A 25,208-nucleotide genomic window follows, 5' to 3' on the forward strand; every position below is an offset into this window, starting at 1 on the left:
GATCCGGTGATCTAACCATTATGCCATCTGCTGGTCCCCACCTTTTTTTTTTTCAAAGGAATTATTTTATATAATTTATTTTAATTTGACCAGAGAAGAACGAGAGAAAGCAAGCTGCCAGGTCTGGGACTCAAACCAGTCAGCCACGTGGGAGTCCAGCACCCTTAACAACTATGCCACCTGCCAGCTCCTTATTTTAATGTATAATTTGGACTTATTTTTTTCCCAGAAGGAAGTTTTTCAGTTCTTTCTTTTTTTTTTTTTTTAGGAGGTTTATTGCTCCAAGGTGCTTGTGCTCGCCAGAGAGACAGAGAGCGAGAAATCACCCCCAAGTGGGGATGGCCACGCCGCAATCGCTTCTCCTTCATTCTCCTCTCAGGATCTTAGGCACGCATGCACACGTGCCCGGCATGAGTTTAAGCCACCGGGCCTGTGACTGGAACCACGGTCGACTACAGGGGAGTTCAGTGACATAGCCATTTCGCAGCTAGTCCGGACAGTTTTTCAGTTCTTAAAGACTCAGCTCCTTACATGGGCTTTGGTGGAGGGTGAGGGGCAGTACCTGCAGGTCTAAATCAGGGACCAGCAGATGGCGTAATGGTTACGTCACTGGACTCCCACATAGTCAGCCACAGCTCAAGTTCCAGACCCAGCAGCTTCAAGTCACAGTGAGCACGTGTGCGTATGTGCTCCAAATCCTAAAAGAATGGATTGTGGTGTGGGCCACTCACCTGGGGGGGGCGGATTTCTCACTTAATGTCTCTCTGGTGAGCACATGCACCCTGTAGCAAAAATCTCTCGAAAATAAATAAATCAATCAGGGCGGGGGCCCTCGGTGTGAACTTCATGGTCCGTTCCTGACTCCCTTGCTATGGATGGCGCAACTCACAGTAATGTAGCTTTACATACAGCTTGAGGAGCACATGGACATCAAAGACACTTGCTTCAGAGATGTCCCTGACAGCTGTGGCCTCTGCTATGTTTTAGATGACAAACTTTTTAGTTATTTTAACTTTATTTTAATTTTAATTTTACCAGAGGGACAAAGCGAGAGAAAGGGAGGGAAAGCAAGAAAGCAAGCCGCCAGGCCCAGGACTCAAACCACTATCAGCCATGTGGAGTCCAGCGCCCTTAACCACCATGCCACCTGCCAGCCCCTGGATGACAAACTTACTAGCTTGTCCTTGGACATGCAGCGGGCACAGTTTATGCAGCAAAAAGGCTGCACGTGGCTGTGGCCCTTTGTGGCACGACTGTTGTTTCTTTTCTCCGTTATCTTGGAAGCGAGGCTGTGACGGAAAACCAACTTCTCAATATATCTATGAATTTCTGTCCTTTAAACATTCATCAGTGTGTGTGCAGGTACACAAGACGGGACAACTTCCCACAGGGTCTGGTTTCAATGCCATCCTTCCATCCTCCAGCCTAACAGATCCTGGGCATACACATACATGCCTGGCATGCTTTAGGCTGACTGACCAGGGATGCGAACTGCACACCATGTGGGATACAGCTTCCTTTTTTGAAATAATTACTTTATTATTATTTTTGAATTTGACCAGAAAGAGAGAGAGAAAGCAAGAAAGCAGGCCACCAGGTCTGGGTCAAACTGCAGTTGGCCCTGTGGGAGTCCAGCACCTCTAGCCACCACAGCGCCTGTCAGCCTCCAATACCCCAGTACAGCTTCTCGTGAGCAGCACGTTACCACTACACCGTGGAACTGGTCCCACCTATTATGTTCTTGATTTCCAGGGCAGCAGGTGGTGTGATGGTTAAGGTACTTGGCTGCCACATAGTTGGCCACGGTTCAAGCCCTGGACCCAGCAGCTTGAAAATCATACCAAGCACATGTGCATGCATGTGTGCCTCAAATCCTGAGAATGGAAAGGGGATTGTGGTGTGGCCATCCCCCCTGGGGAGGTCCTTTCTCACTTTCTCTAGGTAGTGTCCTATATCAAAATTAAAAACAAAAAACTGCATGCATTAAAAAAATGTTGACCCACTTGTACCTTAATTTCCATTTTTCTACAAACTTTTCTTAAATGTCACTCATATGTACTCACCATAGCCACAAAGCACCTCCCAGCAGGGCATGGTCACAACATGATCCTCTTCCATTTCCCCATCCTGTCAGGATTTGGGACATGCATGCACACACATGGTTGCTTCTCAAGCCATGGGGGCCTGGATTGGAACTGCCATGTGCAACCAGGTTCCCCATGTTCAGTGTTTACGCACTGCTATGGGAGCTGGCCTAGTTGTTTTCCTGTTTATCTTGTCTCCTTGTTGTAGTCTATTCTCAAATGCCTTGGGTATCCTCAGTTGTGTTTGAAAACTGAGGCAGTTAAGCAGCAGACTGGAATCCTGCTTATCAGGACTAACAGACTGCCCTCAGGTTAACAAGGAAAGTTTGTCTTCAGGTTGAGAAACTCCCAAAAGACAAAAACAGGTTTCCTCTTCTAGACAGCAAAGCCCAGCTCCTAGGCATCCTGAATGAGTAAAGGGAGGCTGTTCTGCTCTTTTCCCCTGGGGTCGCAGCCTCCGCTCACTACAGAGTCCTGTAAGGCTGATGGTTTCCTTCCCAGTGCTTGCAAGGCTCGTGCTCTCACCACCGAATTGCTGGAATCCCAACTGCTGACAGGACCACTTCTGTGCTTGTTTGCTATCCCTCTACCACAAGAAGTATGAAGCACACGTGCAGAAGTGCAGGCCCTGTCCAGCCTCCTAGGCTACCCAACCACATCCCCACACCTCACTTCATCTTCTATTCTCTCAACATCTGCTTTTTATTTTATTTTTTTAGTTTTATGTATCTATTTACCTGTTGTGATGTTTTGGGTTATAATGGTCCAAGATTTGAACAGTGGTCAGCCACGAGTCCAGTACAACCACCATGCCTCCTTCCCCTCAATCTAATGCAGGTAACGGCTTCCCTTTCCCAGGGCTGCAGCTTCTGCTGAGCAGCCTAGTCCCCTTCATTAATTTCACACACACACCCCCCACCAAAATAGGGGTGTGAACAGCCAAGGATGTGGGGAAGGTAGAGAAGAAGGAAGATGGAAAAGGGCCTGTGGGGAACCAGCAGTTAAGTGTAATGGCTATGTCGCTGGACTCCCATGTAGTTGACCGCGGTTCGCGTCCCGGACCCGGTGGCTTAAAACTCACACTGGGCGCGTGTGCATGCGTGCCCAAGATCTCGAGAGGAGAATGGAGAGGGGACTGTGGCGTGACCATCCCCCCTGGGGGGTGATTTCTCGCTTTCTGTCTCTATGTCTCTGTCTGGCAAGCACAAGTGCCCTACAGCAAAAAAACCTCCCCTCCCCTGCCCCCCCCAAAAAAGGGCCTGGCCTGTGCAGGGTTTCCTTACCTCATTTACTTTCATTTTTTCACTCACCAGTGAGAGGAAAAGGGAGAAATCACCCACTCCCAGGGGTGGATGCAACAATTCCTTCTGCTCCATTCTCTTCCTGGGATTTTGGACAAGCATGTGTTTTAAGGGGGCTGCCAGGTGGTGTGGTGGTTAGGGCCTCTGGACTCCCACATGGCTAACCATAGTTCAAATCCGACCTGGTGGCTTGCTTTCTCACTCTTGCAATGTCATTCTCTAGTCAAAATAAGTACATTGGGACTTCCAGTTGGCGTAATGGCTATGTTGCTGGACTCCCATGTAGTGTTTGAGTCCCAGGCATGGTGGCTTTAATTCACGCCGGGCACATGTGTATGCTTGCTCAAGATCCCAAGAGGATGGGACAAGCAGTTAGCATAATGGCTATGTCACTGGACTCCCATGTAGTCAAACACAGTTCGAGTCCTGGAGCTGGTGGCTTAAACTAATGCTGGGTGCATGTGTGTGAGTGCCTAAGATCTTGAGAGGAGAATGGATTGCAGTGTGGCCATCCACCCTGGGGGGTGATTTTTTGCTTTGTCTTTCTGGAGAGCACATGTGCCTTACAGCAAAATAAATAAATAAAAGAATCAGGGACCAGCAGTTGGCATAATGGCTATGTCACTGGACTCCCACGTAGTCGACCGTGGTTCACGTCCGGGATCTGGTGGCTTAACTCACGCTGGGCGAGTGTACGTGCATGCTCAAGATCCCGAGAGAAGAGTGGAGAAGGGATTGCGGCATGGCCATCTCCCCTGGGGGGTGATTTCTCGCTTTCTATCTGTCTGTCTCTGGCAAGCGCACGTACCCCATAGCAAAAACATCTCAAAAAAAAAAAAAATAGAATCAAGCTATCTGCTGACCCCCCTTGCCCATTTTAAACAGCTGGGACACCTTCTGCCTTAGGTTACAAAGGCATACCTGAACAACTTAAAGCACAGCAGGTCTATCAAGTCAGGTGACCACTATTTGGAGGAGACATGAGAACAGCAAACAAGAAACCAAGGTGCCCACTATCAACAGGAAATTAACTTTATTTTTAAATCCAAAGGGCCAGAACAAATCATGAGACTCCTACCCTTCCTTGGAAGGCAAACTCAGTGGCCAAGAAGGACGGGGAAGAGGATGACAGCAAGGGGGTGGGTGGGGGCACGTCCAAACACAACAGCCTGAGAGGGCCTCTTCACTCTGGTGCAGCCTCCATCAAATACCCGTTTTCCGGAGCAAGATATCCGTCGCCACCCTCGGACTCCAGATACATGTCTCGACCATCATTGCCCAGACCCTCAAGCCCGTTGTCCTGGCCACCACCCCCACCCCCACCCCGGGTCTCCTCTCTGCTCCGTTCCCCACCCCGTTCCCCTCGCTTGTGCTCGCGATCACGGTCCCGGTCGCGGTCCCGGCGCCTCTCCCGCTCGCTCCGGTGGCTCCGACGTCGTTCTCGGTCACGATCTCGGCCCTTCTCCTCTGGACCATCAGGGCCGTCAGGGCCAAGCTCCCCAGGAGGCCCGTCATCAGGAGGTGCGTCACCGGCCTCAGAGGCCTCTGCCATGTCGCCGCCACCACCTCCACCACCACGCAGCTCCTCCTTGCGCTCCCGTTCTCGACGTGCTCGCTCCCGACTCCGGCTGCTCCGCCGCTTCCGGTCCCGGTCCTTATCCTTGCTTCGTTCCCTGGATCTACGCCGCTCCTCCTTGTCCCGACTCCGTGAGCGCCTCCGCCGGTCCCGAGAGCGGGAGCGTCGCCGTTCCCGTTCCTTGTCTCGATCGCGGCTTCTCTCTCTACGCTCCCGCTCCCGGTCCCGGTCCCGGTCCCTGTGTGGAAGCGGGGAGGGGCCGGGCCTGGATGAGGTGGGCAGAGGTGTGTCACAGGGCTCCCCCAGGTTACCACCCCAGCCCAGGAAACTCATTGCCCAATCTTACCTCTCATCATAGCGGGACGTGTCATCACGGCCTGAATGCCGGATATTCACGTCAGCCCCACCTCTTCTGGTGCCACCGAGGCCACCTCCTGGGGGCAGGGTGGATGAACAGAGGGTCAGTCTGGACAGGTCAGGGCCCCAAAGGAGTGAGTGAAAAGGAGTCTCAAAGCAAAAAAAATGTAATTACGGCTTCACCAAGCACCTGTATTGATGTCTCTGGGCTCATCATCACCCCAGCACTCTTGTCACAGGATAATCATGTTACAGGACAGCTATGCATTAGACATTAAATAACTTCCACAAAGTACCGTTTAGGGAACAACTTGATTAGAACCTGAGCTTGACCCCAAACTTCAAATTCATCAACACTAGGGACAATGCAGCCTCCTCTACACTAATCTCAGTGAATCTCAAGCCAGAACCTCTCTCTCTCTCTCTCTCTTTTGGAGAGATTTTTGCTATAGGGCACATGTGCTCACCAGAAAGACAGAGACAGACAGAGAGACAGAAAGCGAGAAATCATCCCCCATGAGGAACGCCCACACCGCAATCCCTTCTCCTCCATTCTCCTCTCAGGATCTTGGGCACACACGCACATGCACCCAGCGTGAGTTTAAGCCATCAGGTCTGGAACTCAAACCGTGGTCAGCTACATGGGAGCTCAGCAACAGCTATTACGCTAACAGCTGGTCCCTCTCTTCTTTCTTTCTTTAAGAGGGTTTTGCTATAGGATGCATGCACTCACCAGAAAGACAGAAACAGAGAGACAGAAAGCAAGAAATCACCCTCAAGGGGGATGGTCACGCCGCAACCAACCCCTTCTCTCAGGATCTTGGGTACACACACACGCATGCCCAGCGTGAATTTAAGCCACTAGGTCTGGGACTCAAACTGCGGTCGACTACAAGGGAGTCAAGCGACATAGCCATTACGCCATCTGCTGGTCCCCTCATCTTTTTTTTTTAAAGTTTTTTATTTAACTTTATTTATTTAATTCAATTCATTTATTTTAATTTGACCAAAAAGGGACACAAAGGGAGAGAGAAAAAGAAAAAGTGAGAAAGCAAGGCGCCAGGTCTGGGATTCAAACCATGGTCAGCCATGTGGGAGTCCAGCGCCCTTAACCACACACCACTTCTTAGGACCTTTCTATGAAACCTGTTTCTGAGCCTTTGGGGGCTTCCCTTGTCTAAAGTCCAAGCTCCTTGTCAACTGGCTGAAAGAGCCTGCCACGGCTGGCCCTTCCTTCACTCCAGCAGTCTGCCTTTCAGGCTCCTCACATTCCGCACCTTCAGCCTGCCTGTTTCTAGGCATAAGCCTCTTGTTCCTAGAATAATCTCGCCTTCCCTGTCTAGGTAACCCCTACTCAGCCTTCACGGTAGCCCAGATTATTTGCTCAGAAAGCCTTCCCCTACCTGCCAGACTATCACTCTCTACTATAGACTTACAGTTTCACACTGTCTTCTACCAAAATTTCGAACTTGGTGTTTGAGTGGAATCCTATCTGCTTCTCCCACCAGGTACTATGAAAGCAGGGATGATAATCAGGTAATGGTAATGGTGGACACGTCCTTGTCAGGTGGATAAACAAAAAACTCCAAGGAGCAGATGGTAGCCTCAGTTTTCAGGTGGGGAGACATTCTCAGATAACAGCTAACGTCACTTGCCCATAGGAACTCGCCAAAGAGGCTGCCAGTACTCTCTGTCTACAGACCTCACTCTTCCCAAGCACTCTTCTGTACTGCTTTCTTGCCTGGAAGGAGGCTTCTTTGAGTCAGGGCTGAGCTCCATATATGAAACAACTCTTTTAACGAGGGTGAGAGTGAAGAGCCTTCCTGGATATCAGGGAAAGTTGCAGACATTAAAAAACAGGAGTGGGGACCAGCAGTTAGCATAATGGCTATGTCGCTGGACTCCCACGTAGTTGACCGCAGTTCGAGTCCCAGACCTGGTGGTTTAAACTCACACCGGGCGCGTGTGCGTGCGTGCGTGCCCAAGATCCCGAGAGGGGAAGGGATTGCGGCGTGGCCATCCCCCCTGGGGGCTGATTTCCTGCTTTCCGTCTCTCTATCTCTCTGTCTGGCAAGCCCACGTGCTCTATAGCAAAAACCTCTCAAAAGAAAACAACAACAACAACAAAAACAAAAAACAAAAAACAAAAAAACAGAGATCAAGCAACTGACTGTGGACCTGGAGTGTCTGTCATAGGCGCGGGTCAACCAGACTAGTGTTTTTCAAGTTCCAGATCCTGACCCACACATGGGTTATACCATCAATATGGAAATCAACACCTTAAAGAATGTAAGAAAAACACAGCCTACGGGCTGGTGGGTGGTGTGGTGGTTAAGGGCACTAGACTCCAGCATAGCCGACTGCGATTTGAGTACTGGACCTGCTGGCTTCCCTTCTTTCTTACTTTCTCTCTCTCTCACTGTCCCTTTCTGGTCAAATTAAAATAAAATAAATAAGGTTAAATAATTTTTTTTAGAGATTTTTGCTATAGGGCATGTGCGCTCGCCAGACAGAGAGACAGAAAGTGAGAAATCACCCCCCAGAGGGGATGGCCACACCGCAATCCCTTCTCCATTCTCCTTTGGGGATCTTGGGCACACACGCACACGCACCCGGCGTGAGTTTAAGCCACCGGGTCCAGGACTCGAACCGCAATTGACTACATGGGAGTCCAGTGACATAGTCATTACGCTAACTGCTGGTCCCAATAAAATAATTCTTAAAAAAAAAAAAGAAAGATGGGGCCATCAGGTGACGTGGTGGTTAAGGACACTGGACTCCTTGGCCGCCTGCAGTTTGAGTCCTAGACCTGGTGGCTTGCTTTCTCATTTTGCCTCTCTCTCTGGTCAAATTAAAATAAAGTTAAATAAAATATTTAAAAAGAAAGAAACACAACCCAGCTGCAGTGGTGCAAGCAGTAGGGTGCTACTGCACAACACTAGAGCCACACAGGAGGCCAGGGTCTGGATCCAGGATGAACCTGAACATGCCACCCTGCTATCCCAGCTGGCTAAGGGAGGATCGTATGGCAAGACCCGATCAGGCACCTCTCAATCAAATACCTTAAGACACATAAAGCAGAGTCTAACACTATGTACCAGATGAAGAAAATATACGGCTTCATATAATTTGTGTTTGGGTTGTACATGTCCCTACACTAGGTTCTGGCTAACACTATTAAAAGTCTGAATGCCAACCAAACTGGAAAATCCTGAGAGTCCAAGATTTCCCCACAATAGGAATACCAGAGCCTTAAGAACCCATTTCACATGTGCTCACCAGAAAGACAGAGACAGACAGAGAGACAGAAAGCGAGAAATCATCCCCCAGGGGGAACGACCACACCGCAATCCCTTCTCCTCCATTCTCCTCTCAGGATCTTGGGCACACACGCACATGCACCCAGCGTGAGTTTAAGCCATCAGGTCTGGAACTCAAACCGTGGTCAGCTACATGGGAGCTCAGCAACAGCTATTACGCTAACAGCTGGTCCCTCTCTTCTTTCTTTCTTTAAGAGGGTTTTGCTATAGGATGCATGCACTCACCAGAAAGACAGAAACAGAGAGACAGAAAGCAAGAAATCACCCTCAAGGGGGATGGTCACGCCGCAACCAACCCCTTCTCTCAGGATCTTGGGTACACACACACGCATGCCCAGCGTGAATTTAAGCCACTAGGTCTGGGACTCAAACTGCGGTCGACTACAAGGGAGTCAAGCGACATAGCCATTACGCCATCTGCTGGTCCCCTCATCTTTTTTTTTTAAAGTTTTTTATTTAACTTTATTTATTTAATTCAATTCATTTATTTTAATTTGACCAAAAAGGGACACAAAGGGAGAGAGAAAAAGAAAAAGTGAGAAAGCAAGGCGCCAGGTCTGGGATTCAAACCATGGTCAGCCATGTGGGAGTCCAGCGCCCTTAACCACACACCACTTCTTAGGACCTTTCTATGAAACCTGTTTCTGAGCCTTTGGGGGCTTCCCTTGTCTAAAGTCCAAGCTCCTTGTCAACTGGCTGAAAGAGCCTGCCACGGCTGGCCCTTCCTTCACTCCAGCAGTCTGCCTTTCAGGCTCCTCACATTCCGCACCTTCAGCCTGCCTGTTTCTAGGCATAAGCCTCTTGTTCCTAGAATAATCTCGCCTTCCCTGTCTAGGTAACCCCTACTCAGCCTTCACGGTAGCCCAGATTATTTGCTCAGAAAGCCTTCCCCTACCTGCCAGACTATCACTCTCTACTATAGACTTACAGTTTCACACTGTCTTCTACCAAAATTTCGAACTTGGTGTTTGAGTGGAATCCTATCTGCTTCTCCCACCAGGTACTATGAAAGCAGGGATGATAATCAGGTAATGGTAATGGTGGACACGTCCTTGTCAGGTGGATAAACAAAAAACTCCAAGGAGCAGATGGTAGCCTCAGTTTTCAGGTGGGGAGACATTCTCAGATAACAGCTAACGTCACTTGCCCATAGGAACTCGCCAAAGAGGCTGCCAGTACTCTCTGTCTACAGACCTCACTCTTCCCAAGCACTCTTCTGTACTGCTTTCTTGCCTGGAAGGAGGCTTCTTTGAGTCAGGGCTGAGCTCCATATATGAAACAACTCTTTTAACGAGGGTGAGAGTGAAGAGCCTTCCTGGATATCAGGGAAAGTTGCAGACATTAAAAAACAGGAGTGGGGACCAGCAGTTAGCATAATGGCTATGTCGCTGGACTCCCACGTAGTTGACCGCAGTTCGAGTCCCAGACCTGGTGGTTTAAACTCACACCGGGCGCGTGTGCGTGCGTGCGTGCCCAAGATCCCGAGAGGGGAAGGGATTGCGGCGTGGCCATCCCCCCTGGGGGCTGATTTCCTGCTTTCCGTCTCTCTATCTCTCTGTCTGGCAAGCCCACGTGCTCTATAGCAAAAACCTCTCAAAAGAAAACAACAACAACAACAAAAACAAAAAACAAAAAACAAAAAAACAGAGATCAAGCAACTGACTGTGGACCTGGAGTGTCTGTCATAGGCGCGGGTCAACCAGACTAGTGTTTTTCAAGTTCCAGATCCTGACCCACACATGGGTTATACCATCAATATGGAAATCAACACCTTAAAGAATGTAAGAAAAACACAGCCTACGGGCTGGTGGGTGGTGTGGTGGTTAAGGGCACTAGACTCCAGCATAGCCGACTGCGATTTGAGTACTGGACCTGCTGGCTTCCCTTCTTTCTTACTTTCTCTCTCTCTCACTGTCCCTTTCTGGTCAAATTAAAATAAAATAAATAAGGTTAAATAATTTTTTTTAGAGATTTTTGCTATAGGGCATGTGCGCTCGCCAGACAGAGAGACAGAAAGTGAGAAATCACCCCCCAGAGGGGATGGCCACACCGCAATCCCTTCTCCATTCTCCTTTGGGGATCTTGGGCACACACGCACACGCACCCGGCGTGAGTTTAAGCCACCGGGTCCAGGACTCGAACCGCAATTGACTACATGGGAGTCCAGTGACATAGTCATTACGCTAACTGCTGGTCCCAATAAAATAATTCTTAAAAAAAAAAAAGAAAGATGGGGCCATCAGGTGACGTGGTGGTTAAGGACACTGGACTCCTTGGCCGCCTGCAGTTTGAGTCCTAGACCTGGTGGCTTGCTTTCTCATTTTGCCTCTCTCTCTGGTCAAATTAAAATAAAGTTAAATAAAATATTTAAAAAGAAAGAAACACAACCCAGCTGCAGTGGTGCAAGCAGTAGGGTGCTACTGCACAACACTAGAGCCACACAGGAGGCCAGGGTCTGGATCCAGGATGAACCTGAACATGCCACCCTGCTATCCCAGCTGGCTAAGGGAGGATCGTATGGCAAGACCCGATCAGGCACCTCTCAATCAAATACCTTAAGACACATAAAGCAGAGTCTAACACTATGTACCAGATGAAGAAAATATACGGCTTCATATAATTTGTGTTTGGGTTGTACATGTCCCTACACTAGGTTCTGGCTAACACTATTAAAAGTCTGAATGCCAACCAAACTGGAAAATCCTGAGAGTCCAAGATTTCCCCACAATAGGAATACCAGAGCCTTAAGAACCCATTTCTGGGACCAGCAGGAGGAATGATGGTTAAGAACGCTGGACTCTCACCCACATGCTGACCACGGTTCGAGTCCTATATCTAGCAGCTTGCCTTCTCATTCTCCCCACTTACTCCATCCCTTCTCTGGCCAAATTAAAATAAACAAACAAGCTTAAATAATTTTTAGGGGAAAAAAAGTAACCTACTCCCACTCCCACTCCGAGAAACCACAGTACAGTAAGAACTTGCCTACTCAGTCCAGAGACCCAACAGATGCACATGTTCAGACCAGCACAGTCAAGTGGAAAGGGAAAACGGACAGCTCAGGAGGCAGAAGCAGAAGTGGAGGGTAGTGACCACTACCTGGGGTATCTGCCCAGGAACGATCTGTCCTCTTGGTCTCATCAAAGTCACTTCTCAATAGACATCCAGGGAAGACAGGATCTCAGCTCAAATCCAGACCCACACTGAGCGGATTAGATGGGTCTACTCTGAAGTAAAGAGACCTGCCCAGGACCGAGTGGCAGGGAGGTGTACCATGCCACCTGGGGCAGTGCAAGAAGACACAAGAGGTTGGTCCGCCTGGACAGAACACAGGCAGAGCCATGCTGCAGGATACCAGGGATGGGCTGTCCCCGCTCCTGATAGCTGGAGGGTTCACTACCAGGTCTCTCTGAGGTCCACCAGCATCACATGCTTTTGGACTCAAAGACACCCACGATCCTAAGCCAACAAGCCCTTTGTGTTTCAGGAAGTTCAAATGTATTTCTTTCTTTTTAGAGAGAGGTTTTTGCTAAAGGGCGCGTGTGTTAGCCAGAAAAGACAAGAGACAGAAACCGAGAAATCACCCCCCGGCAGGATGGCCACACTGCAACCCCTTCTCCTCCATTCTCCCCTTCTCCTCCATTCTCCTCTTGGGATCTTGGGCACACATGCACACACGCCTAGCCTGAGTTTAAGTCACCAGACCTGGGACTCGAACCATGGTCAACTACATGGGAGTCCAGAGACATAGCCATTACGCCAACTGCTGATCCTGCTCAATGTATTTCTGATACTTGCAACCAGAGACGGGCTGAGATAGTGAGTGACAACTGGACAGGCAGTGAGGACTATGGAAGGAGGCTCAGAGGGCAGGGCTGCCTGTGTCCTGCTCCTGACTAGAAGCTGGTACGCAGCTGGCAGTCGAAGTGGCAGTCGCTGAATCAACGGGTCAAAGAACACACAGTAAGAGCAAATGAGCAGAGCACAAGTGAGTGAGCAAGTGACACTGATAAGCCCCACCACGTGCCACCACGCAAGCTGGGCACCTGGTACGTTGAGCTCAGTGAACTCTGAGGGCATCCCCTCAGCCTAAGAGAGTAAACAGGGCACAAAAGGGGAAACCCACCGACTGGTAAGTATACAGGCCTGCCCCTGGGCCTGCCCAGCCTCCCGAGGCCAGTGCCCTTGCTTCTCATCAGCAGCTCAGACAAAGGAAAAGGATACCAGAAACAGGAGGGTGATGAAGAAGATAAGATGGAACAGAGGGAGGATGATTTGCCAAATGGGCAAACAGCGGGAAAATAAGCAAGCAGCAGAGGCTGGGCGAGAACGAGGTCCCCAAGCACCCAGTGTGGACAGGACGTGCTCACCTAGCCGCCGGGGCCTCCAGCCCTTCACAGTTCTGCCCCTTTCCACATCCACCAGGACCCTCCTGCCATCGATCTTCTTGCCGTCTGCGTGCTTGTAAGCGGCTGCAACAGATGTGGGAGAGGGGAGGGGAAGAGTCCCCAGAAGACCCTCTAGTCAGGACAGAGCCCAGCTCTGCAGATCCCCACCCCACATGTCCCCATCATTGCACACGCGCACGCGCACACGCACACACCCACCAGACAGCCAGGCAACTGACAGCCAGACCCACCCTCTCCCAAACCGGTGAGAGGCCTGCTCCATCTCATGCCTGCTTCCTGCTTAGCGACACCCCGTCACTGGGGGGCAAGACATCCACCCCACCACCAAGCCCCTGGCTCCCAGGGCCTTCCTACTCCCACGATGGAGCAGCCCCCTCCTACCAGGGAGGCCAAAGTCGCTGCAAAGAAACCGGAGGTTAACTCAATGCTGGACTCTGCTGTGGGGAGGGGGCTCCTCCACAACCCCAGGCATGCACCCTAAAACATCATGCTGGGGCAGGAGGCCCAGCAGAGCAACTCTGTACCCCAGTTCACACCAGTTTTTTCTGTGTGGTTTTTTTGGGGGGAGAGGGTGAGTGTTGGGGGAACAGACATCAGAACAGAAAATGAACCAGAAGGGGATGGGAGAAGTCTTTAGGACACGGCAGGGAGCAGAAAGGAAGCCTATGTGCTCCCAGGGGGCCTGGAAGGGCCCCCACAGCAGGGAGAGAGGGGAAGTGGGGGCATCCTGGGGAAGACGTGCGGTGCTGCTGAGAATCCCTGCCTTACCTGAGACAGCTGACCCTGCGCTCCTGCCCCCATCTCTCCCTCCACACCCCTGCTCAACACATGCTGGGGGCCACCCCAGCCTGAGCCTGTCAGGGAAGGGTGAGGAGCAGAGGAGGAGATGGGGGAGAGGCTGCGGCTACTCTTTGGCAGGACGCAGCAAAGGGCAAGCCCTGTGACCTGGCCTGCATTCATGGGTGGGGGGGACCTACACCATGGAGGGCCACCAAGAAGCCAAAAAGTTCCTGTTCCCACCCCTGACCCTGGCCTAAGGGGCTGTGCTCAACCAACCACAATACCCTGCCCCACCCCAGCCCGCTCCCCCCCAAATAACAACCAGAGGAAGAGAAAAAGGTGCCATTTACCGATGCCGGCCTTGCGGGTGTCCAAACCGAGCGGGATGGGGGGGGCTCGGCAACTCCTGGGGGCCTGGCGCAGAGGCGGGCTTCCCGGGGGGGGGACACGGGACCGCTTACCTGGAGCCCCCAAGCTTACCTGAGCACGCGCACAGACCCCACACCCACCACCATAGGATCAACTAAAGCTACAGGGGAGGGGAATGGGGGGTTCTAGGAAGCCCCAAAAGGGAAAAGAACACATCTCCTGCACCACCCGGAGACAAGTGGGGGAAGTGCTGGACCACAGCACCTCCTGGAGGCCTCCAAGAGGAGGGGACCAAAGATTAACATCAAATCCAGGGGCTGGAAAGTCCTAGGACTACCCTCTTCAATTTAAAAAGGCGGGGGTGGGGGGTGCCTTAGCAAACCTGCCGCCCTTGCCACTCCCCAACAAAGACCACACGAAACCAGGCACGCACCCCGTCCCTCCTAGCACCTGGATGACTCCTCCACCTCCACGCACTCCCGCCCGCCTGCTGGTCCAGCCGGAAGGCTGGCACGCAGGTACAGACCACAGGGCACAGGCTTGGGAGTCTAGAAGGTGGAGTCCGCCCAAGCTCCCAGAGGAGGGGCCGCTTGGCCCCTGAACCCAGAAGGTGGCCAGGGAAAGAAGTTAAGGACGGGCATCTCAGTCGAGCAGAGGAACCCTGCTCAGGCTCGGTCTCCCAAACCCCAGAAGAGGCCCAACCCGAGGAGCAGCAAAGAAACATGTGAGCGCACCTGTCCAGGCTTCACGCTGTCTCTCCTTCCCTCTCTAAATCTCTAGATTGTGGAAGGTTCTTAAGTGAAAATCTACAGCTGTGTGCAGCCTGCCTCTGGCCCTCCCACACCCCAAGCCCCAGTTCCATGCACTTGGGGAGGGGGCTCCTGATCAGCTCTTGAGAGAGGCTGGGCACCGCCAGACCCCTTGGGAGGTCTCAACCATGCTAAGGAAACATGAGGGCAGAGTACCCCAAAACGAGCCAGAAAGACTCTCCAGGGCCCCCAGTGATAGCCCCACAGAAGGAGCGAAGGGTTAAAGGGTTCCACACAGAACCCTGGCCCCCGTGCACCCCATCTTCATTACTGCTGCCGTCACATTGCTGATGTCAGGAAGCCAGGAGGGTCAGGGTCCAGGTGAAGCCCTACTGGAGAGGCCAGCTGCCTTTACCTTTGGGGTTCACCCTGCCCCTCCTGGGACCGGTAAGATTATCAGAGTGTATGGATCGGGGATGGGAGGGGCAAGGGCACCCAAACAAGGAAAGGGCTGTGGGTGCAGGGAGGCTGAGGGGCGGCTGGGGGTGGGGAGGCCTCGCTGCTCCTGAGCTGCCTGGCTAAGCTGGGCTGTGTGCGGTGCTGAGTGATCTTACCCATGATACAAACCCTTATACCAACCATACACTGAGGTGTTGTAAGGGGAGCGTAAGCATCAGCTGCAAGCCAGCTGCGTGGTGGCTGCAGTGACAATAAGAACAGTCAATTAATACGGCGGCCCCTGGACACGCCGCAGCCCTGCCCACATGGACGCCGCCGCAGCCTCAAAGGGAGCTTGGGAGCTGTGGGGGCAGGTGCTGAGCACGCCTGCCACTCCACTGCCCACTAAGGAGCAGGGTGGGGGCCGGGGGGAGGTGAAGGGTCAGGTGGCCCAGCCCCAACTCTACTGAGGGGAGGGAGAGGGCAGGTTCAAAGGCCAGTCCTCATTCCAACCTGGGTGTCCCCAACACTGGTGGGGGAAAAGTGGGGAGAGGCTCCCCAAGAATCCGACCCCTCCCCCCCACCTCCAGCTGGCCCCAGCCCCCATCCAGTTCCCTCCTTGCCCCTGAGGTTCAACGTGTGAGACTTACCTCCCCGGGTTCACACACACACACGTTGTGGGGGATTTGGTTTTTGTTTTTTTTTAAAAAACACGTATATAAAAAAAAAAAGATATATCAGAAACAGAGGGAGGAGGAGAAGAGACACAGCAAATGTCAAGTGTGGCGGTGGGGGGAGGGGGACAGACACAGGGAAGGGTTGGGGGCAGAAGGGAGAGAGGGCAGAGGGCTGGGCCGAGGTGAGGGACTCACAGTGCATGTCTCGCTCATGCTCGTATTCGATGAAGGCGTAGCCCCGGGGCTTTCCTGACCGCTTACTGTAGACCATGTGTATCTGCGGGGCAGGTGGGGGCAAAGGTCAGTCAGGGACAGATGTCCGCCACCCCAGAGAAACCACCCACCAGGCACACAGCTGGCATGCCCAGCCCTGGGTGACACAGGCTTCAGACCCTCCTTCTGTCCTTCCAGAGCCCCATTTATGCTGTCGTGGCCGAGCAAACACCACAGTGGAAACCAGAGGGGTAGAGAGGTGGCTTCTTGATGGAAAAGACTTCATTCTGAAGCCTGAAGAATGAACAAGGATAGGGGCTGGCGGGTGGCATGGTGGTTAAGGTGCTGGATTCTCACAAGGCCAACTGCCGTTCAAGTCCCAGACCAGGCGGCTTGCTTTCTCGCTTTACCTTTCTCTCTGCCTCTCTCTCTGGTCAAATAAGGAAAAATAACAAGAGGTAAATAATTCTTTAAAAAGAATTAACAAGGGAGCAGTGAGGTGTCAGCTTGTCCTGGAGAGCAGCAGAGAGGCTGGAGACGCAGAATGGCAGGATGGGGACTGAGCCTCAGGAGGCCACACAGGCAGCCAGGGGCAGGGACATTAAGTCCCCAGGTGAGGCCGAGAAGCTGGCCTCTGAGAGACCGAGAGGGCCACGGCGGGCAGTCCACGTGGAGTCGAGAGGGAACATGGGGCTGGGTAACACAGGTCTGCGTGCCAGCCAGGCAAGGGCTCGAGGGCAGAGAAGGGAAGGGCCCAAGTGGACAACCAGCACATGCAGAGCACAGCAGCCTGGCGAGCACGGGAAGGATGGCTCTCAGTGCAGGATGGCACAGGGATGGGGAAGGACCAGCTACAGCAAGAGGCCCTCTGTCCACATAAGCTGGGGAACCACGGAGGCTGTGCACAGAAGAGATGGGGCAAGACCCCGCTGAGACCATGTGTGGACAGTCCAGCAACAGAATAATGCTCCAGGAAGTGCTACTGGGACAAAATAAACCAAGGAAGGCTTCTAGGAGGCAATACATTGGCTGGTTTCCAGACAATGGCTAGTTCTCCATTCTCATCACTACTGCTCAGTGACAGACTGGGTTCTAGAACTTGAACTCTGGGATTCCATACCCTCAGATTGCAGACTGACTCTAAGTGGTTTGGCAGGAACAGGGTCAGGGTCAGACTCCATCAAAGGCGTTAAACACCAAGAGCAGGAGAATAGCAGAAGGCATAATGGTTATATCGCTAGACTCCCATGTAGTCAACGACAGTTTGAGTCCTGGACCCGGTGGCTTAAAACTCATGGCCAGGTGTGTGTGCATGTGTGCCCAAAATCCCAAAAGGAGAATGGAGAAGGAATTGTAGCTTGGTCATCCCCCCGGAGGGTGATTTCTCACTTTTTGATTCTCTGGCAAAGCACACATGCCCTATAGCAAACATCTCTGTAAAAAACAAAAAAGAAACAAACAAACAAACAAACCACCAGGGTATCAATTCCTACGAGACCCTGGGCCCACAGAGAGGCCAGTCTGAGTGAAGGAGGACTTCAAGCCCTTACTACTGCTCCATGGGAGATGAAATAAGGCATGCAGCATCCAAATGAAGAAGTGTCACTTAAACACAGAGCCTTGCTCTGCAACATGGGTTGGCAGGTACCCCTGCTCAGAGGACCAGACAGTAGGCATTTCCAGCCTGGAGGGCCACACAGCACCTGCGGCAACTTCCCAGCCCCACCTTATAGCAACAGCAGACAGGTGAGCACAGTGTGCCTGCCTGACCTGTACCTGAAACTTCATTTATAAACAATACAGCTCTCACTCCAAATCAACAGCCGTTACTTCTCTCTCTCTCTCTTTTCCAATTTGCCAGTGTGTGTGCTTACCAGAGACAGAGGGAGAGTCAGAAAGCACCCTGCCATGGGGCATTGTTATGCCACAACCCCTCCTCCTCCACCTCTCCCCCTCTTTGTGATTTTGGGCACACATACGTGCTCACCATGGTTCACAAAGTGCTGGGTCCAGAACTCAAACTGCACTGTTGGCCACGTGGGGATCTAGACATCTCAAACACCAGACCACTGGCAGGCCCACTTTTCTTTCTTTTCAGAGGGCTTTGCTATGCCATGACCTGCCTCAGGCTCTCAAACAGCTAGGACTGCAGGCATGTGCCCACTATATTTTTAAGATGGGCCCCAAATAGAACCTGGGCCTCCTGTGCAGCTGCAGCCTGGCAGGTAGCAGTGTCAACTAGCTACGTGGCTGGGCCTCACGTCACATTGCCTCTAACTACCCAAGACCTGCTGTGTGTAAATGCCAAGCCCTAGGATGACCCGAAGGGTCCTCAGGGTTTGAGTCTAGCCTTCTCCCTCCCTTCCAGGCTACCACCCCCTCCATGCACCCCCAAACCAAAGACCCTTGCCCTGACACACTCACTCTTTTGATGGGTCCATACACCTCGAACTCTCTTCGGAGCTTGGATTCTGTTGTGTCATAATTCTACAAGGAGACAGACATAACGTTAAAGGGGAGAGGGAAGTTATCCCAGAACCCTTGGAATTGCCCCAGGACCTCTGCCCACCGTCCTTTGTCCCACACCCAGCTCCCGGCAGCCTGGGCTTCCAGGGATGGAGAGCTGGGACTTACCACTCTAGCCACAAACAGAGTCTTGAAGGCATCACCCTGAGCATTGGGATCATTGTGAGGGTCCCCTGTGCAGGGAGAAGAGCATCTGTAAGACGAGGACTACAGTCTGGGAAGCAAGTCTTGGGGAACAAGGAGCGCTCCAAAAGCTAGGCCTTCAACAAGCAGCAATATGAGCAAGGCAGACAGACAAAGGGACTGAGGCCAAGAAGACAGAATAGGACAACAGTTGGTGACCTTGGGCATGACCCTCTGAACCTTGGTTCCCCTGAATTCACACCCATCGTGGGCTGTCAGAGTGGCTGACCAACAATGACTCGAGCTGACGGTAAGTGGCAGGCGGAGGAGTCTCCTGAGGGCCCCACCTCTCTCAGATAGAGGTGATCCAAGAAGTAACAGGACCCGCCTGAGCTCAGCTTTGGAGAGGCGGCTGGTCAGCACTCCAGGTGCTGCAGTTCCTCTCCTCACACAGGGCCACACTGCCACCCACTGGACACAGACTGCAACTACAACCCATGAGGAAACTAGCCCAGGTAACCGGAAGACAGGGAATGGGAGGAGAAAAGAGGAAAGCCCCACCACACCCCTGCTTTCTCCTCTGTGCCCTGTGACCTGTAGCCTCTGGAAGGGAGCCAGGGCTGCTGCTGGAATAAAAAGGAGGGACTGGCTGGCTTAGATCAGATTACTGCAGCCTGCTACTTCAGGGCGAACAACTGCCCTATTCCTCTACTGGTATTCCTCGGGCCACCAAGGAATACCAATCCCCACAGAGGAACCCAGAATCTATTTAAAAAAAAAAATTCTGGCCAGCCTTGAAGTACAGGATGTGGGGTTCCACTGTGATGCTGGAATGAGATGGGGAGGCCTGGGGTTTGGATTCTGGGTAAACTAAACACACCAGATATGTCTATAGTCCTAGGCTGGGGGAGGACCTGTTGGGTTCTCTTCCTTTCTCATTAAATAAACAAACTTCATGGGACCAGCAGTTGGTGTAATAGCTCTGTCGCTGGATTCCCATGTAGCCAACTGCAGTTCGAGTTCCAGATCCGGTTGCTTACACTCACGCCAGGCACATGTGCGTGCGTGCCCAGAGTCCCTAGAGGAGAATGGAGAAGGGATTGTGGCATGGCCATCCCCCTGGGAAGTGATTTTTCGCTTTCTGTCTCTCTGTCTTTCTGGCAAGCACATGTGCCCTATAGCAAAAACCTCTCCAAATAAATAAATAAATGAACAAACCAACCAAGGACCTCCATCCACTATTTCATAGGCTGTTACGGGTTATGATGGGTCAGGTTTGGGAATGAGTCCTTTCCCCAAATATGCAGGCCCCAGCATACCTAACGGTCTCCCTCCTGCCAGGGCCCTAGAGACATTCTGCTCACTGCCTAGGGGAGGCGTTTGTCTGAGCAGTGTTGCCCTCAGAGGGCCAGCCACTCTGGGAGGACCAGAAGAAACGTGTTAAATCTTTTGCTGAGCACACGCCATGGCCCAGACACGGTGCTCGATGCTGAGGTGTACCCGTCACCACTTTGCAAATGGAAGCAAAACAAATCAAACCTGAGACAGTAAAAGGGAAGGTCACTGGTCAGGTGTCAGGGTGCCGACAGGCAGGCTGTATACTTCCATTTGGCCTCACAGCCAAGCATCCTAACATCTGGATGACAGTGTTGCAAGAAACCAGAAAAGAAAGTCTCAGACCTGGTTCCTACTAAAAGGTTTAGCTATAAATAGGAGCTAATTAAGAAATTTCTATTTATTGTTTATCTTAATTTAAGAGGTTTTTTTTTTTTTTTTTTTTGAGAGGTTTCTAATATAGGGCACATGCGCTCACCAGAAAGACAGAGAGAGACAGAGAGACAGAAAGTGAGAAATCACCCCCTGGGGGGATGGCCACGCCGCAATCTCTTTTCCTAAATTCTCCTCTCGGGATTTTAGGCACGCGTACATTATTCGCCCAGCATGAGTTCAAGCCACTGGGTCTGGGATTCGAACGATGGTCAACCACATGGGAGTTCAACAACATAGCTATTACACTAACTGCTGGTCCCAATTTTAGAGGTTCTATTTGTTTAAAAACAAAAAAAGAGAGGGTTTTTTTTTTTTTTTTTTTTTTGCTATAGAGAACATGCACTCGCTGGAGAGACAAAAAGAGAGACAGAGAAAGTGAGAATCACCCCCCGCCCAGGGGTGATGGCCAAACCCTTCTTTTCTCTGGATTTTGGGCATGCACGCACATGCGCTCAGCCTGAGTTTTAAGCTGCCAGGTCCAAAACTCGAACCATGGTCAACTATGTGGGAGTCCAGCAACATAACCATTACAACCATCTGCTTGTCCCCCGGCATGAGTTTTAGGCCACCAGGTCCGGAACCATGACTGAGTATGTGGGAGTCCAGCAATGTGACCACTACAGCATCTGCTAGTCCCAGTTCTTTAAAGGTTTTAATGTTAGGGCATGTGCACTCGCCAGGGAAGAAGAAAGACAGAAACAGCAGAAAGCGAGATCACCACCTATGGGGGATGGCCATAACTCAATCCCTTCTCTTCCATTCTCTTGGATACACACGACCCACATGAATTTTTCTTTAGAGTTATTTAACTTTATTTATTCATTCATTTCATTTTAATTTGACCAAAGAGGGACAGAGAGAGGAGAGAAAAAGTGAGAGAATAAGCTGTCAGGTCCGAGACTTGAACTGTGGTCAGCCATGTGGGAGTCCTATGCCCTTAGCCACCACGCCACCAGCTGCCCATGACCAGCATGATTTTTAAGTCACCAGGTCCAAGACTCAAAGGGCAGCCAGGCATGTGGGAGTACAGCAACCTAGCTGCTACATCATCTGCTGATCCCAGGAAATTTATTTATTTATTATTTTTACTTCACTTTATTTCATTTTAATGGGGGAGAGGGAAAAGGAGAGAAAGAGAGATAGAAAGAGAGGAAGCAAGCAAGCTGCCAAGTCCAGTACTAGAACTGCAGTTGGCCATGTGGGAGTCCAGTGCCCTTAACCACCACACCACCTGCCATCGCATCCCCCCCCCGAAATGTATTTCTTTTTTTTGGAGAGGTTTTTGCTTTAAGGGCATGTGCGCTCGCCAGAAAGAGAGAGAGAGAAAGAGAGACAGGAAGCAAGAAATCACCCCCAAGGGGGGAAGGCCATGCCGCAATCCCTTCTCTCAGGATCTTGGGCACACACACACGCGCCCAGTGTGAGTTTAAGCCGCCGGGTCTAGGACTCAAACCACGGTCGACTACATAGGAGTCCAGCAACATAGAAATTACACTAACTGCTGGTCCCCCCTGGAAATTTCTTAAAAAGCAAAGCTTGGGGGCCAGGAGGAGGTGTGGTGGTTAAGGTGCTAGACTCCCACAGGGCCAAATGAAGTTCAAGTACCAGATCTGGTAGCTCGTTTTCTCATTTTTCTCTTCTCTATGGATAAATTTTAAAAAGTAGTAATAGCAAATGATATTAAACAAGTAAGTAATTCTTAGGGGAAAAAAAAGCAAAACATGGGGACCAGCAGGTGGCGTGGTGGTTAAGGCATTGGACACTCCCACATGGCTGACCACAGTTCAAGTCCTGGACCTGGTAGCTTGCTCTCTCACTTTCTCTCTCTCTCTCTGTGTCTATCTCTGGTCAAATTAAAATAAATGAATGAGGGAACCAGCAGTTAGCGTAATGGCTATGTCGCTGGACTCCCACGCAGTCGACTGCGGTTCGCGTCCCGGACCCGGTGGCTTAGAACTCACGCCGGGCGCGTGTGCGTGCGTGCCCAAGATCCCGAGAGGAGAATGGAGGAGAAGGGATTGCGGTGTGACCATCCCCCCGGGGGGTGATTTCTCGCTTTCTGTCTCTGTCTGTCTCTGTCTGGCGAGCGCACGCACCCTATAGCGAAAATCTCTCCAATAAATAAATAAATAAATAAATAAAACTAAATAAATCTTAAAAAATACATTTTTTAAAAAAAGCAAAACATGGGAACCAGCAGTTAGCGTAATGGTTATGTCGCTGGACTCCCACACAGTCAACTGCGGTTCGCGTCTCGGACCCGGTGGCTTAAATCTCATGCTGGGCGCGTGTGCGTGCGTGCCCAAGATCCCGAGAGGAGAATGGAGGAGAAGGGATTGCAGCGTGACCATCCCCCCGGGGGGTGATTTCTTGCTTTCTGTCTCTATGTCTCTCTCTGTCTGGCGAGCGCATGCACCCTATAGCGAAAACCTCTCAAAAAAAAAAAAAAAAGCAAAACATGAGCCCAACTTTAAGGGAAATCCAGGGACTGAATCCTTTGAAGACACTCCATCTTTGTATCCCTCTAACCAAGGCCATCCCTCATCCATGTTAGTTTTCTGGGCCCAGGTCTCTTGACATGCACTGCCTCAGCCTCAATCTCTCAACCTGCCAGCAGGTAGTTACTGAGTACCTACAAGGTGCTTGAAACTGCTGAAAGTTGGGATTTGGCAGTAAAAGACAAAAGACACCTCCCTTTAAAGAGCTCCTATGCCAACAGAGGGACTCAATGGAAATAAGGAGGTTGCATAACTATATCAAATAATGACAAGAGGTAGGAAGAAGAGGTGATTTTTAAAATTTAATTTTATTCATTGTCATTATTATTATTATTATTTTTAAGTTGACCACAGAGACAAAGAAGAAAATGAGAAAGTAAGCTGCCAGGTCCGGGATTTGAACTGTGCTCAACATGTGGGAGTTTAGCTGCCTTAACCACCACGCCACCTGCTGGCCCAATTTCTTATTTTTTTGAGAGATTTTTGCTATAGGGCATGAGTGCTCACTGGACAGACAGAGAGAAAGTGAGAACCCGCCCCCCCCCCGGGGTGTTGGCCACACTGTAATCCCCTCTCCTCCATTCTCCTCTCGGGATTTTGGACACGTGCACACACGCACCTGGACTGAGTGGACTGAGTTTTAAATTGCTGGTTCTGGGACCTGAACTGCGGTCAACTCTGTGGGAGTCCAGGACATAACCATTACACCGTCGGCTGGTCCCAGAAGAGTTGACTTTTAAATGGGAAGGTTAGGAAGGACTCACTGGGATGGTGACACATGACTGAAGACCTGAAAGTATCACAGCAGCAGGTCTAACAGTCCTGTGGGAGCAGTGAGACCATGAATGCTACCTGAGGGAGTGCACAAAGGCCAAACATGAGATGAACTTTCTGACTGGCAGCCTAAAGATGCACAGCAGAAAAGGGTGAACTCCAGGACCAGCAGTTAGCGTAATGGCTATGTCGCTGGACTCCCATGTAATCGACTGCGGTTCAAGTCCTGGACCTGGTGGCTTAAACTCACGCCAGGTGCACGTGTGTGCATGCCCAAGATCCTGAGAGGAGAATGGAGAAGGGATTGCAGCGTGGCCATCCCCCCTGGGGAGTGATTTCTCGCTTTCTGTCTGTCTCTCTCTGTCTTTCTGGCGAGTGCATGCAACCTATAGCAAAAACCTCTCAAAAAAAAAAAAAAAAACAGACAGACAAGGGGGAACCCCTTCCTCCTTGTAGTTCTTGTTTGTCCAAGAAGCCCAGTGCAGTCAAGGCAAGGTACTTACCGAAGTACCTGAAGAAAGACCACGTTAGCAGAAAGGGTGGCAAGGAGTTCACGCTGCCAGTGGCCCAGTCAGTGTATGCAAGCATGCAGGCTGTGTCCCACTCTGCAGGGGGCCCATCCTTACGAAATCCTTGTTAAAGGGCTTAACCTGCCCACAACAGAGGCTCAAAAGACAGGACCAAGGAGTTGAGAACCCCCATTAGGCTTTCAGATACTCAAAGAGTATCTCAGAATTCTCGCTGTCAGCAGTCAAACCTCGACAACCTATTTTTCATCTCGAGACTGGGAGTAACTGGGGCTAGGTGGCTGCACAGTGGTAATGCAGCTGAACCCACATGGGAAAGATCCTGGGTTGGTGTCCCAGGACTTCCCTGACATCTGGATACATGTCCAGGATCCAGGCTGGTGGAGACTGAGTATGGATCATGGTATCAAGACCTTGTCAGGAGATTGTTTATCACGTTCTCTCTCTCACGGAAAAAATAATTTTAAAAAAATGGGGAAGGGTCCAGCTGGCAATGTAGTGGTTAGGGTGGCTGGATCCCACATGTTGACTGCGCAGTTCGAATCCAGGTTGGTGGCTTGTAAATCATGCAGGGTGTGTGCAAACACATGCCCCAAATCCACAGAGAACAATGAAAGAAGGTATTGCAGTGGGGCCACCCCCCAGGAGGTGCTCTCTCTCTCTCTCTCACTCTGGGAAGCATATATGCCCTGTCGAAAACTACAAAAAGAAGGGGAA

The 25,208-nt window shown here is 51.2% G+C and overlaps 1 protein-coding gene across 2 annotated transcripts in view; it reads right to left on the reverse strand.

Annotated features, from left to right (window-relative positions):
- Nucleotides 1–4,399: 4,399 nt before the first annotated feature.
- Nucleotides 4,400–25,208, reverse strand: part of SNRNP70 (small nuclear ribonucleoprotein U1 subunit 70) — a 26,464-nt gene continuing 5,655 nt past the window's right edge. The window contains exons 5-10 of one of the 2 annotated variants that reach the window (XM_006160172.3): nt 18,908–18,972; nt 18,698–18,760; nt 16,256–16,337; nt 13,009–13,110; nt 5,308–5,395; nt 4,400–5,199 (exon numbers count right to left, since the gene is read on the reverse strand). In XM_006160172.3, the coding sequence (XP_006160234.1) occupies nt 4,569–5,199; nt 5,308–5,395; nt 13,009–13,110; nt 16,256–16,337; nt 18,698–18,760; nt 18,908–18,972 (1,031 nt within the window). In that variant the 3' untranslated portion in view covers nt 4,400–4,568. Of the gene's footprint in view, nt 5,227–5,307; nt 5,396–13,008; nt 13,111–16,255; nt 16,338–18,697; nt 18,761–18,907; nt 18,973–25,208 lie in introns of both variants that reach the window. The other variant, XM_006160170.3, reaches the window with a different exon arrangement.

This window comes from Tupaia chinensis, unplaced genomic scaffold (assembly GCF_000334495.1).
Source record: "Tupaia chinensis unplaced genomic scaffold, TupChi_1.0 Scaffold000673_1, whole genome shotgun sequence".
Taxonomy (NCBI): Eukaryota; Metazoa; Chordata; class Mammalia; order Scandentia; family Tupaiidae; genus Tupaia; species Tupaia belangeri.